At 35.9% G+C, this 15,110-nt stretch overlaps 1 protein-coding gene across 1 annotated transcript; it reads left to right on the top strand.

Annotated features, from left to right (window-relative positions):
* Positions 1–8,824, top strand: LOC132640769 (uncharacterized). Its single transcript, XM_060357524.1, has 3 exons — positions 1–1,289; positions 6,120–7,176; positions 7,444–8,824. Exons 1-3 carry the CDS (start codon positions 1,212–1,214, stop codon positions 8,001–8,003), a joined length of 1,695 nt encoding a protein of 564 aa, XP_060213507.1. The 5' UTR covers positions 1–1,211; the 3' UTR covers positions 8,004–8,824.
* The last annotated feature ends 6,286 nt before the right edge of the window (positions 8,825–15,110 follow it).

Consider the following 15,110-nt stretch of genomic DNA (forward strand, 5'->3'; position numbering starts at 1 on the left):
GCTTTAAGCCCTCCCCCCTTTTTCTCTCTTCCTTTTTTCCCCTTTGCCCCCATAAATAAATACCAAAAAACAACACCACCAACACAGCAAAGAAAGAAAGAAGAAAAACCAAAAAACCCATTTCTTCTCAAACCCTTTTTAACTTAGAAGACCAAAAACTATAGAGATTCTTGATTATCAACAACTGTGATGGTTGTGTATATTTGTTGTTGTTATTATTATTCTTGATTATCTTGAGATCTTGTCCATTTACTACAATGTTCTTCACTTTGTAGAGGACAAGGTAAATATATGTATACACTCACTAAAAGAACCAAAAAGAATAATCAAGAACCAATTTTTAATCTGATTTTGTTGATTCTGATTTCAGTTTGAAGTTACCCATTTTGGGTTTTTCTTGGATTTGCCTTTTCTTGATAAAACTAAAAAAAAAAAGAAAAAAAAGGGGGTTGATTTTTTCACTTTGATTCTTTCAAATTTGAACACCCATTTGATTTTCTTGGACACTTTTGTACTCTTTTTATTTTGGTTACTGAGACTTGGTGGAATATATTCTAGGGTTTCTTAATTGGATCGGTTACTAAATTGGTTATTTAATTAGGGTTTTGAGTGATTATTTATTGGCGGATCGCGCGGTTAATGGGAGTAATTTTGGAGGGGATTTAACGCTGGAAAGAATAGAATGATTTAGGCAATGGAAGAAGACTGTAGATATTATTACTAGAATTGTTGCCAAAGTTTATTTACCTTGACAGAGTTTGGAATTACTGTGCTTGAATTGATTTGAGCAAGTTTACCTTGACGGAGTTTGGAAATACTGTGTGTGAATTGAATCTTGTTTTGTAAAATTTGAAGTGAGAAGAGCAAGTTTTAAGTTTACATTCACGGGGTTTGGAATTACTGTGCTTGAATTGATTTGAGCAAGTTTAGCTCGACGGGGTTTGGAATTACTGTGTTTGAACTGATTTTAGCAAGTTTTACCTTGACGGGGTTTGGAATTACTGCGTTTGAAGTGTGAAGAGCAAGTTTAAATTATTCGGATTTTGGATTGATTTCGAGTGTGAGGATTAAATGGAAGTAAATTGAAGCTGGAAAGGAATGTGGGGACATGGTGTATGGACGGGAGTATAATTGCTGGTTCGTTCTGTTACTGGAGCACTTAATTGGAGAGTATAATTGTGCATTTTTATCTCGAAGTAGAAGTGTGTGCAATGTCTCGCTGCCATAAGTTTCCACCACCAGGATATGAAAAGAAGCCTAGACCGGAAGAGGGTGACTTATTAAAAGAGGTTTGTTCAATTTATGTTATCACTGTGTGGATGTGTTCTATTGTTCTAATTATTCCGAACCATACAAAATGGTATGCTCTATTGTTCTAGTAATTCTTACACACTGCCACATTATATGGAGACTATTGGCTGTGAATAGTAATTAATGGTAATTAATTGCTTGGAAATTTAATAGCATGGATGCTTCCGAGGCTACTAGTGCGATTGTCTTTACGTATCGGTAGATGGCATTCTAATGTCGTGATATATCGGGAGAAGACATTCTAAAATACTGCTGAAAAATTAGTGTAAATTTATTTAAAGGAAATATAAAGGTATCTGCTTTTTGGTTTTGTTCTTATTAGTACTTAGTACAAGATGTGCTGCATAGGTAGATTGCTGATATCTTCAGTTATCTAAGGTGAAATCGCTAGAACATGTATGAGTTGGCCGGTACTACGTTTTTCCTTAATTGAATCCAATTTAAATGGTATGTTGATTTTCTTCCTATTGATGCATTATACTCAATCATGTTGGTAAAATTTGTGCTGGATGCTTGTCATGTTTTTCATCCTTAATGTGGAGTTGAGGACTCCTTCCATCAGTGCTTCACGATTACATAATTTCATTATTTGCGAGGGGTTTTTACTCATAGCTGTGGTTTCAGTTGAATGATCTTGATTTACAGAATCTTAGCTTGGGCATGTGTATTAGTAATTTATAGGATTGTGTCCATAGAAGTCCATGTTTTGCGGAATTGCTACATTTATGGGAGAAGATAACCGCGGAGACAGGGCTAATTTAGTTACTTTGAGATAGCATGAATCTATTTACAGAGGTTAGAGTTCATGGCGTGATTATTCTATGGGCATTCCTGGTACTCTTGTCAAACACTTCATCTTATAGTTTCTTATGTAGCTTGACACGAGTATTACTTTAGCTCCATCTTCCTTTCCCATTTTTTGTATCTTTCTCAGTTGGCTTTATTATTGATTTTGTCGCCCCTATGGGGATATGAGAATTTTCAATTAAGTAATATCTTTTTCCTTAAAGGCTGTAAGCTGGCATTTGCTTTAGGATCTGTCATGTGTTTGATGTTGGTTGGTGTTCTTGTATATTTGATGGAATTTTGTTTTTCATTTTGTCAATTTTGTAAAACTAGAGTTATTGTTCTTGGATGTATTTTTCTTGCATACATAGTATACTTGCATCAGGCAAGAAGAAGCATGTGCAAGTTGTGCAGTTTGCAACGATCTCTGATTTGATATTCTGAAATATTTTGCGGCTTGCTGTTGCCTTTCCTTGGTCTACAGCAGTGCGTTGCCTTTCACCGTTTAGATATGACCTGCAAATAAAGATGAAGAAGGCGTTACAGTATATTTTTATTGATGCTTTGTTTCATCTTCTTCTATGCAAATTGCACATCTCACTGCCCATTTCTTAAGAATCCTTACCCAAAAAAAAAACTTTCCATTAGATCTTAAGAATATTTTGTAATTGAATGTTTTAGATTCTCTGTAGTTCTATTTTTCCGTGTAAGGATGCCAGTATTTGCTCCACAACAGGCTACATTTTTTCCATATTGGTACCTCGTGTCATGAGACTTTTTGTTAAAATTGTTTGTCCAATTGTAGCTGGAAGTAAACTCTTGCTCTTCAAGACATTTGTAGTAATTTTGGACCTTTGGTTCAACTTATTTTCATTATGGTTGAAAACATTGTTGTAATAATGCAAACAACAACTACGCCTCAATTCCAAGCTAATTGGGTTAGCTATATGAACCCTCACTAACCATGTTGATCCATTTCGACCCATATCAATCCAATATTTGAAGATTTAGGTTCTTCAGCACTTGGAAGTACTCTATGTTTTCTATTTGTATACAAATCTCTAACAAAACTAAACGACTCTGAACGAACTAAATCTTAATCACACCTATTTGGCATCACCTATATAGATTTTTTCCCATTAAGTCTACATGGACTTCAAGAGATTGGAGGTCTTTACAAACGACTTCCTTCCATATGATTTTAGGTTTAGCTTGTCCCAATTTAACGCCATTAATCACCATGGTTTCACGCTTAGGGGCCGATGCGTCTGAAAGTTGATTCAAGACATGACAAAGCGATATCAAGCAACCTTATCTCATTTTATCCTTTATGTGTGTCACTTGCACTTTCAACCGCAATCTAATCATTTCTAACATTGTTTAATCAATATATGATTGCACATCCATTTTAATATTCACCTTTTGTGCGACACTCATCTTGCATATACATTGGACCTTAAAGTCCTAACATTCACCCCTATATAACATTGTCATTGCTTGTCTTACGGTCATTTTGTAGAACTTGCATTTCACTTGAGTAGGCGTCCTCTTATTCTGTAACACTCTGGTAACTCTTCTCCTGTTCAACCATCCTAGTTTGGTCCTACGTGTAACATCTTCATGTCTTATACCATTATCCTAGAACATTGAGCCCATATAATTGAATTGTTTGCATTTGGGCACCTCAATCCCGACTAATCTTACCTCAGTTTCCCTCATTTAATGTTGGCTAAACTTGAAGTATATGCACTCAATCGTCTAATTATGTTAAAGCCCTCGCTCTCTAGAGCCTCTATAGTTCAAACAAAATATCATATACCATGTGACCTTATCCATGAGACCTTATCCTGCATATTGTTAGTTAGCTCATCCTTAATAGGATGAGCTAATAAGAGTTCAACATTGATCCTTGGTGTAACCCACAGTTATGGGCAACTCCTTCATATCTCATACAATTGTTCTTACACTAGTGACTACTCCTTCGTGCTATCCTTCATCTTTATGAGATTTTATATTTTATATGAATTCCTTTCTTTTCCAACACCCACAAAAAACTTTTCTTAGCACTCTATCATATGCCTTTTCTAGTCCAATGAACACCATGTATAGATGCTTTATCCCTCCTAATGAATTTTCTTCAATCTTGTTAGCAAGAATATAGCCTGCGTTGTAGATCTGCTTGACATAAATCCAAATTAATTCCCTTCACTTTTACAGTGCCCCTAAGTCATTGCTCTTTCCCAAAGTTATATTGTATAGCTCAAGTTCTATGCCACGATAATTCATGCAAAATTGAATACTTATCTTTTTTGTTCTCAAATGTTTTTTTTTTTTTTGAGATGGTAACAAAAACAATTGTTATTTTTGTTCTTATATGTTGGAGTATGATTCTCGCCGTTACCCCTTCGTGATGGGGGAAGTCATTCTCTGTCTTGCACCTGATCAGCTGCCAATCTGGTTGGACTTACTACTTTACCCACAGACCTAAGAACCCTGGGTCATACGACAACGATGTGATGGAACCACTTGCCCATTTTTCAACACACACATGCCTATGTAGTGCGTACATCCCAACATATTCTGCATTGTCACAATTCATCATAAATTGACTAGTTTTATGCTGGCTGCCACTTGCAAGTTGCAAGTAGCAACCCTCATCCTTTACTCGGAATGGGAATCCATATTGTGAACAATCTCAAATCGTTAGAGTTATTGTATGTGATATTGCTTTAGTTCTTTATACAATAGAGAGATGCCATATTTTCCGAAGTTTTCTGAGGCAATAAGAGTCCTTTGAATGTGAAGTGACAAGAGACCTTGTTATGAAGCAGCTGCATTATGCTATTTCATTCGATGGTACTTGTGCTCGTATTATTTTGTAATGCATGTGAACATATCGTTTATTAATAATTTTTCATTTACCTGTTTGTGGGCATGTGTATTGTATACAAGATGAGGACAACATTTGCTCATGATGTCCTTATGTGGGTTCCCTTTCGAATTGATTTAGTTCAAATTGGCCTAAAAAAGTGACTAATGCGAGATGTACTTGTTGATGGGTTGACCTGACTTGCCTTTTTGTGTTTAGTCATGAAATTGCTTATTTATCCCTCGTTTGTCCGAAGTAAGGTGGTTGACTTCATGTTCTTGAGGGTTCTCTTTAGAAACTGGTTTTGCTCGTCTTACTTGATCAGGTGTACAGCCTCTGTTTAGTTGGTGAATTCATGATGCTGGAATAAGTTCATCAGTGATACTTCTTGTAGCCGACTCCAACTTGCTTGGGACTCAGACATAGTAGTAGTTGTTGTCATAGTTTTGTAGCTGAAATGCGGTTACACCGTTTATGGAACATAATTCATTGTACTTTATCAAAAAAAAAAAAAATCATAATTCATTGTAAAGGCATTTGGCATGACACCTACTGGAAGACTGGAGAAGTTAAATACGGACTTCTTCCATGACGATGACTCTCAAAAAGGAGAATGATTAGGAACTATTTTATTTTTAAATGTTTCCAGTCTTGGGTCCTGCTACCATGTAATTGCCTTCTAAATTGTTTGTTTTGCGGAAATCTCGTTCTGCACTTTGCTGTTATAGCTTTACATATGGGCACCAGGTTTAGTCAATGTGATTGTATGCCTTCGTTCAGTGTTTTCTCTTTTCTCATTAATTAACAATTTTCTTTCCACTAACTAATTTAACATTGCTATTACTCATTGTTTTGTTGGCTATGATGAATATTTAGGTTCTCAACTGGTTATGGATATTTTTCCTCTTTAACTATTGGAAACTTTTGTACTTGAGCATTCTTGAAATAGATCTAGGATTTCCACCTGAACTTCCTCATTTGCTTTCCAAATTTTTGCACTGTATCAGTTATTCATAATTTTGTGCTAGAGTTGTAATTTGGATGTTCCTCCTTGCTTAAGGATGTTGGTATTTGTTATACTTGATGTACTTATAAAAAAATTGTACTTGACCTGTTTTGTATACACTAACATTTTCCTTTTCATGCTGTGTAGGAGAAGAGCAAGGAGAAAAAGCATAAAAAGGAAAAGAAAGACAAGGAGAAGAGAGAAGGTAAAGAAAAAAGGGATAAAGACAGAAGTGATGGGAAACACAGAGAAAAGAAAGAGAAAAAGGATAAACACAGGGACAAGAAGGAAAAGCACAGGGACAAAAAGAAGGACAAGGACAAGGACAAAGAGAAAAGCAGCATCTCTGAGGAGGCAAGAGTTGCCGTTCCACCCGGGGCTTCTAGTGATCGAGGGAAACTTCACGAGAGAGATGAACATAAAGATAGACACATTAGCTCAGAAAAAGAGAGAGATGAACATAAAGATAGACACATTAGCACAGAGAAACCCAAACTCCCCAATCAGTTTCATGTCCAGCATGGAGAGCAGAAGCCCTTTAAGACCCGCCACTCTGCTGTTGAGGCAGAGGACTCAAAATTTGTGCAGGAGTTGGGCAGGAGGATCAGAGATGAAGAGAAGGGTGCGCAAAGTCAGTTGGCGGAGAGATTTCCAGTTGAGTGGAAAAGAGATGAAAAGCCAGAAAGGGTGGGCAAAGTTTTTGGAAATTCGGCTGAAGACAAGGAAAAGCACAAGGAGAAAGGATTTGATAACCATAAGATGGATGCACAAGCATTCAGGGGTGAGCATAAAGTTGGAGCTAATGCGATACCTCCCGGCCTTTCTACAATGGCAAAAAGCAATTTTGAAGGAATTCCCCGACCGTTGGAAGAAAATGTTGGGAAGAAGAGAGAGGAAAAACAGAAACATAAAGAAAGACGCGATGACAAACCAAGAGAGAAAAACAAGGATAAAGACAGGGAAAAGCACAGTCATGGAAAGCAGAAAGACAAGGAAAAAGAGAAGAAAAAGGAAGAGAAGGCGAAGGATAAAAGTGGACACAAGAAAAGCCAGGAGGATAAATCAAAAGACAACGATAAGAATGATTTTGTTGTTCTTAGTAACAATAAACTTCCACCTGTATCCAAAGAAAACATTGCTGGTACGGTCACCGAGGGAATTGACAGAAAGAGAAAGAATGTTGAAACTAATGGTTTCCTGCATGGTGAGTTTAAAAAACTATTAAAAGCTGCTATTTTCATTGTATTGACTTTACCTCATACCCTGTGGATGCATCAAAGCTATGCGAGTTATGTATCTGATTAGATTGCCTTGTGATTTTGGATGTAGTAGTCTGTTAGGGTATTTGTAGCCCCCATATTTGCTGACTTCTAATGCAAATTGCTTGAATTAAAACAAGTGTGTTCAGCTCTATTTAACCTCCTTTTGGTTTGGCTGATTAGTGTTGCTTCTTTTCTGTTGTGCTATACAGAGAGTGAAGTCAGGCCTGCTAAATTGCTGCGGCCCTCATCCTCTCAGCAGCCAACACAGAATGGAAAGAAATTGGACACTCACCCAAAAGCAGACTTATTTTCCTCTATTAAACAGGGAGTTGCTACTGATACTAAAGTGGTAAACAAGGAGCACAAGGTGAATGGTAGTCTAGAAGGTCAGCCGTTGTTCAGCGTCAAGGCAAAGGCTCCATCCCCGATTCCTGGTGCTGATCAGATTGCTGAAGCATCTAAAAAACCACTGTTCAGTGTTAAGGCAAAGGCGTCTTCCGTGATTCCTGGTGCTGATCAGATTGCTGAAGCATCTAAAAGACCTCCACATCCCGATTCCAAGTATTTAAGCCAGATACTCTCAATTCCTAAAATGGACGATTGGTCTGGATTTGATGACCAGGAATGGTTGTCGGGAAGCAAAAGAACTCCGGCTAAGGATGCTGAAATGTGTCCAGATGAAGTCAATAAGGAACATTGTGTATGGTCTGAAGCTTTGCAAATAGACTCTGCTGATATTTGTGCTCTGCCATATGTTATACCTTATTGAATGCTGTTAACATGATCTGACGCGATGATTTCCAAGGACGAAGCTCTTTCACTGTTGCAGCATCGAGCATCTGGCTTCCAAATGCCCATAGTCAGTTTTTGGTCGGATTCTTTCTCACCCCTCTTAGCTCTGGTGGGTATGCCGGTGGCAGTTTGTTCTGAAATCGATTCAAGATCTCGATCAGGGTTTCCTCCGAAACCTATATGAGTTCCATTGGACTCATAAATGATACATTGGAAGATCTTTGTTGGGCGTTCCTGTAACAATAGGTTGATTGTTTTGCTCCATATCTTCCCAAAGGAAAAAGGATCTCTAAGAGTTATCAATCACCACGGCTGTACCTTGCGGTAGCTTAAACGGAGGGGCGATGGAAACGGGACAAGTGTGTCTAGGAAGATGCATAAGCTTGTGCAAGTTTATTCTATTTGCTTAAAAGCTTGGGATGCTCTTTCCAATTGAGTGTAAAAGAACTAGCTTTTGTGGTCTTTACAAATCCACAATTTTGATTTGTAACATAGTATTACTATAGTTGTAAGATAGAGGGGGATAAAAAAGGACAAACAAAAGGGAAGAAAAAAAGTAATAGTTGCATTCATTTGATTCACTGAGGTACATGGTTTAGTTCATAATCGATTTCCATTTTCTGGAAATACCACATATAACATGAGGTTTCAAGTTAATTGCGACGAAAATTAAGGGATGTACATTGGAAGTAGACCCTTTCTTGTTTAGGGGTTTTCTTTTAAGTTTCTAGAAGTAGTTCATGAAACACACTTTTCTTGGTTATGAGATCTCTATTAATAGTTTCAATTTAATGTATAGATTGTCTATCCAGTCTGTAACTGTACAATTTCTTAGTGCAATTTCTTGAAGCATTTACATGATAAGATAACAGGAAACCTTTTGCCACGTTATGGGTGTGTTCGATATGGAGAAAAACATTTTCTAGAAATATTTTTTCAATTTTCCCGGTGTTTATTAGGCTAATATATTATAGAAAATATTTTTTCTAAAAAAATAAGTTGTCCTTTCAAGCTTGTCTCGTTCTTAGTTAGTAACGGCCCCCAACCTTTACCCCGTGACCATCCCACCCTCGCCGCCCCAAAACTCCCACTGCCTACCTCATACCAACTGCACAATATTTCTAGATTACATATAAATGATTGTGGGATAACATTTTTTTCTTTACATACCAAATGCCTAAAAATAAGTAAGAAATTTATTATTTTTTTTAAAAAATATTTTTTAAAATCTTCAATCACTTTAGTGTTTCAAGAATTTGATAAAGAACAATCAAGAACTTAAAAGAAAAATCAAGTAATGTGCGACAGCTAAAAAGAATTATGAAGAAATGATAATAAACTGAAAATGGCAATAGAATGAATTTAAGAAAGTGATTCTTGAATTCAAGAACGGTTCGAGACTTGAACTTCAGGATAAGTCTAGTTCTCAAAATTGACTCTTAACAACAATTAGTCCAAAAGAACTAATCACCTTTGGTAGAGAATTAATCTAAGAATTAAATTCTAAATCCTGACCCCTTTAGGATAATGAGAACAATAATAAGTCGAAACTCGTCACCTTTCTTGAATACCTAGAAGTAATCTAAGATATGACAAAAACAACATTATCTTACCTCCTAAAAGTTTTGGATTTGAAGGTGAAAGATAAGACCCATAGTTACCGCACACAAAAATGTAAAAGAGAAAATATCTCGATTTTGTTAATAATCTCTAAATAAAACAGAGAACACTCCTATATATAGTACTAAGGCGGTCATAGAATTTAGTCCCAAAAATCTACTCAAATAAGGTTTTCAAGTTATTAGAAAATAGGAAAAGAAACTAGCAGTAAATACAAGACAATCTTTGAAAGTATTGCTGACTACCTTAGGAAAAGGAAAAAAAGAAGTAAATCTTAACTACCTGGGAAAGCAATAAGCATATATAGTCCTAATAAATTAGGGGCGAAACCCATCGATAGACATCTGTGATCGTCCACTTCTTTCACTTGAACCTAAAGTTTTCTTTGTTCCATTTAGACACTTCAGGTGGGCACTTCCTATTCTACTTAGACACTTTTTGTACTATCAGTCAAATATATTGAGTGAGTGTAATACACTCGCCGATGACGTGTCAAAACAACGAATTAAATGAAGACATGTGACATATATACTAAAAATAATTATTAAAGAATAAAATATGAGTAGCAAAGTTATTTAAAACTATTTAGTAAATTAAACAAAGGAGAAAAAAAAAAAAAAAAAAACCTATTTTCACCCCCACCCACCTAAGCCCTCCGTCCTGCACCTGCCGTTCCCCCAACCTCTCCCTCTTCCTCCATGTTTTTTTCTTTCTTTTCTCTCTTGTTCATCTTCTCTATCACTATATCGAAATTTTTACTAGATTTTCTCTCTCCTAATTTTCTTACAGATTCATTTCATTTTCAACAATGATTAATTTATCAAGCAAGCTATTCCAAAGAAAAAACAGCAAACCCAGATGAAGCTCCGTCTTCTAACAATGGCGGGTTTAATTTTTTGCCCAACAAATGCTTCAAACTTGATGTAGCTTTCATATTTTCAGCTGTGATTGAACAATTTCAATCTTAAAAATATCAGAATCAGCTAACATCAACAAACATACCCAAAATCTGAGAATCGAAGCCAAACAAAAATTTCAAACTTGAGCTTAGACTCCAAAAATGTCTTTTCAAATTTCCACTCTCAAATTAAGGAATGATCACGGTTTTCAGCTCTAAATAATTGTTACTCGAAGAGTTAAACCCAGATCTAAGAAATTCCATCTCAGCAGCTTCCAATCAGATTACGGTTATTCGATTTTCATCCTTGAATTTTTATTTTTTTAAAAATAATTTCTCTTCAAGTTCAGGTTTTCAATCACCCAGTCAAGTTTCAAAGAAACCCCAATGATTCAAAATTGCAGAACCAAAACTCGTGCAGTGAACTAGATAAGACCAACAGTGATAGATATTTTTTGTAATTTTCTAATGATTTTTTTTTTTCAATTGATGTAAAAGAAAGAGAAATGAAAGAAGGAGATAAAAAGAATTAAAAAACATAAAAAAAATCCGGTTTTTAGGTTTTCACGCCCCTGTTTGCTATGTAATTCACCCAAGTTGTCAGGTCAGCAAAAAATGTCTAAATGACACAGTCTAGCACTACCTCAAGTGTGTCTAAATGGAACAAGGGACACTTGAGGTGTTTAAGTAAAAGAAGTGAACGATCACATGTGTCTGTCGATGAATTTGCGTAAATTAGGATCACAAGTCATAATCAATTTAGGCAAGGATCTTGAAAATCTTGAAGCTCCTGAATTGACTTTGGCCGGAAAAACCTTCAAACTTGCGCAGCAAAAAAGGAGTTCTTTAAGGTTGATTTTGGACACCTCCTTGCACAATATATATCGCATTTTGGAGCTTCGTTGGAGCCCAATTCAATCCATTTAAAAGCCCATCATTATTGGTTTTGAAGCTTCTTGTCTTGATTTGAATTTAGCCAAATTTGGACTCTTTCCTTGGAACTTTTAAGAGCATTTTTTTGGCCTATAATAGTGGGATAACTATATGGCATAACTAACTCTAGTACATATTTAGATTTAGTAGTTATAGTTTAGATTAATTACATTCTATAGCTAAAAGTAATATGTTAAATACAGTTAATAGCTATATATATATATATATATATATATATATATATATATATATATATATATTTAAGGTAGAATACTCATCATCACATTATTCACTTCCAACCCAAACCTCCTATCTCTCTCTCCCCTCTTCCCCACTGCTCTGGCGAGGAGCTTCCAGCTCCGGTGAACCGGAGCAACCGTCTTCTCCGGTGAACTGTACAACTCCACACCACCGCCACTGCCCAGCCGTCTTCTCCAGCGTCTTCTCCGTCTTCTCTGAGTATTTGTTGTCTTCTCCGTCTAGATCTGACCGCATCCGTCGTCTTCTCTGTCTTCTTCGTTTTGCTACAAATCTGACCGGAATAAAGCAAGTTTTGAAGAAATTGCACGGTTTGCCCTCCAAATGATTTGGTCTTTAATATTTTCCGTTCAAATAGGTTGAACTTTAACTTTAGGCCTTCAGAACTTACATGTAGCGGTGAGTCTAATAGAAGTATTCCGAGCAAGATGTGAGTCACAGAGAACGTGCAATGTGTAGTACATTATGTATTGGCAAGAATGAGAATCACAAAAAATTGCTGCTATGTAGGCGGAGAAACTGCAGCAATGTTTATGATATCTTAGATTCACATTACAATACCTGTAGATAATTCATTAATTTTTGTCGGATCTGGAAACATTTTCCGGTGTTGGATCTGAAAAAATAGTGTTTCTTTATGAGTTTATTCAATAATTTTTTAGCACACAATCCAGTGTATTCATTAATTTTTAGCATACAATCCAATGTTTGGGGTGTATTTTATTTCTTGTATTTAGTATTTGAGTGTATCCGTTAAGTTTTAGTGCAAAATTGTGTTTGGGGTGTATTTTATTTCTTGTATTTTGAAGGATATTTTTTTATATACAACCGATTTTAAATATAATAAAGTGAATACAATGTAAAAGTATTGCATACATTTGACTTGAATACAACGAAATCTGACTCAACGAATTTTGAATACAATTTACTGTAGCAAACTACTGTAGCGCGCGACTGTAGCTACGAAATGTAATTAGCTAAAATGTAGCTATGCCCAATTTAAAACCCCTAAATGTTAGTCATTTATGTAAAATTCCCTATAATATTTGCCATTTGGACTTCAATTTGGTCAGAAAATAAATTTCTCATGTCTTAGAGTCTGTTTGGATGGGCTTACAAAAAGCAGCTTATAAGCTGAAACAACTTATAAGAAAACAACTTATAAGCCAAAAAAAAATAAAAAAATTAGGGTAGCCCAACTTATTTTTTTTGGCTTATAAGCTGTTTAGCTGTTTTTTTAAGCTAAGCCAAACGGGCCAACTTATTTTTTTGAGCTTATTTTAAGCACAAAATAGCTTATAAGCTGGCAAGCCAAACACTCAAAAAAACTAAAAACAACTTATAAGCTGTTTTCAGCAACTAAGCCAAATGGGCTCTTAGGCTCTTATACCAACATAAGTGTAATTCAAATTGAAACTCAAGTAGTTTGTCTTGAAGGTCCTTCACGCCATAGGCCTTCTAGAAGCTTTCAAAGCTTCATCATTGGTGTTTAATAGACTTCCATAGAAGATATCATTGGATTGGGCTGCAATAGTGTGTAATTATATAAGGGTAAATTACGTATATATACATATTAAGGAGAAATATTTACGAAACGCGACGATAATTTTCTATTTACAAAATAACATTACAAAACCTAAACAAATACACATTCTACCAAAAAAACCATTCCAACACCCAAACGGCACCACCGCTAATGGTCTTCCCGCCAGCGAGGGTTCCGTCCATCCTCCGGTGGTGGAATCCACAGGAGCTTTGGTAGAGAAGAGGATAGCGGGGGTGGCAGCGTGGTGCTGTTAACGGTGTTGCTTCAACGGCGAAACGCCGGAATAGACAAACACGGCCGGATCTAAATATTTTCTGGTGAGCATGAAAAATACGTGTGAATCGTGTATGAAAGTTGTATAAATATACTTACTGTATTCATACACTAATCATACACTTCGGCGTGGTGCTGTTAACGGCGTTGCTTCAATGGCGAAACGTCGGAGCAACACCGGAGATCTGGTGGCGGAGGGAAAAGGTTAACGGGGGTGGCAGTGTGGTATTGTTAACGGCGTTTGTTTAACGGCGAAACACTAAAATAGACAAACACGATCAAATCTGACTATTTTCCGGTGAGCATGAAAAACATGTGTGAATTGTGTATGAAAGTTGTATGAATATACGTACTGTATTCATACACTAATCATACACTTTGCAAAGAAAAAATTAAAATTTTCTAGACTCAATATACTTGACTTCATACAGTATTCATACACTGTCAAGTTTTGTAATTATTCTTTATGTTTTGTAAATAAGGAAAACTATCGTCACGTTTCATAAAAAATTCTCCTCAATATGTATATATACGTAGTTTTTCCATTATATAATTGGAAAAACAACACAAAATACCCCTGAAATGCAAAATATTTACCCTGCATACTCCCTCCTCTAATAATTTTGCTTTTACCCAGCCGGTCGAAAATATTTATCCGAGTACGCCCTCTCCCAAAACCCTCCTCCATGATACCATCTCAACATCTTTATATATCATGATGGTATCATATAGGACTAAGAGAAGGACTAAAGCAGTCCTCCATGATACAATATCAGTATATTTATATATCATAATGAATTTATGGAGAACTAAGAGAGTGTCTCATTGAAGGACTGTGTTGAATAATGTAACTGAAGTTTATATCGTGTGTATATTCCTATATATTCGTGTATACTGTAACAGAAGTTAGGTACTATGACAGCTGGCAGTTAGTTAGTTAGGAAGTCGGTTACATTAGCTGAGTAGTTAAGCCTAATCACTCGTGTATATGTACATATGAATAGTCATTGTATTGGATAAGCTTAATCATAATGAATACATGATTTACTCTCTTCTTCAATCTCTTATTTCTCAACTGCCTATTATTCCTTTTCTTTGATCTGTATATTTCTTCAAAGTTCATTAAGAACTGATATGAATTCTCAATAATTTCATGGTATCAGAGCCAAGACTCGAAAATCGAGAGTCATTAGTTATGATCTTCATTCATAAAGATTCACTAATTCCGCTAAAAGTGAATTATGCAATTTTTTGGTTTTTCTGAGTCAATTCAAGTAGCTTTCAAACTCTATCAATACATACTCAAAGCTCTCTTCTTATTTCTTGAAGTACATTGTTAACAATGACGAACAACTCAATCAAGATTGAAAGAACCACTGAAAATCTTGCTAATGGTGGAAAGACCCCATCTCAACAACAACTAGAAGCCACAACTGGCACTGCACAATCAGTGGATAGGAATCACCCTCTATATCTACATTCTAATGATGTAAATGACATTTCCATGATCTCAATTCAGTTGACTGGTACTGAAACTATTCTTTCTGGAGTAGATC

Source organism: Lycium barbarum, chromosome 5 (assembly GCF_019175385.1).
Source record: "Lycium barbarum isolate Lr01 chromosome 5, ASM1917538v2, whole genome shotgun sequence".
In the NCBI taxonomy this organism is placed as follows: domain Eukaryota; kingdom Viridiplantae; phylum Streptophyta; class Magnoliopsida; order Solanales; family Solanaceae; genus Lycium; species Lycium barbarum.

What these genes read in the sequence shown, in the direction of transcription:
- LOC132640769 (XM_060357524.1), top strand. Translation starts at nt 1,212, where the DNA reads ATGTCTCGCTGCCATAAGTTTCCACCACCAGGATATGAAAAGAAGCCT. An exon ending in AGGGTGACTTATTAAAAGAG is followed by an intron (nt 1,290 to 6,119) that starts GTTTGTTCAATT and finishes CATGCTGTGTAG; the next exon opens with GAGAAGAGCAAGGAGAAAAA. An exon ending in AACTAATGGTTTCCTGCATG is followed by an intron (nt 7,177 to 7,443) that starts GTGAGTTTAAAA and finishes TGTGCTATACAG; the next exon opens with AGAGTGAAGTCAGGCCTGCT.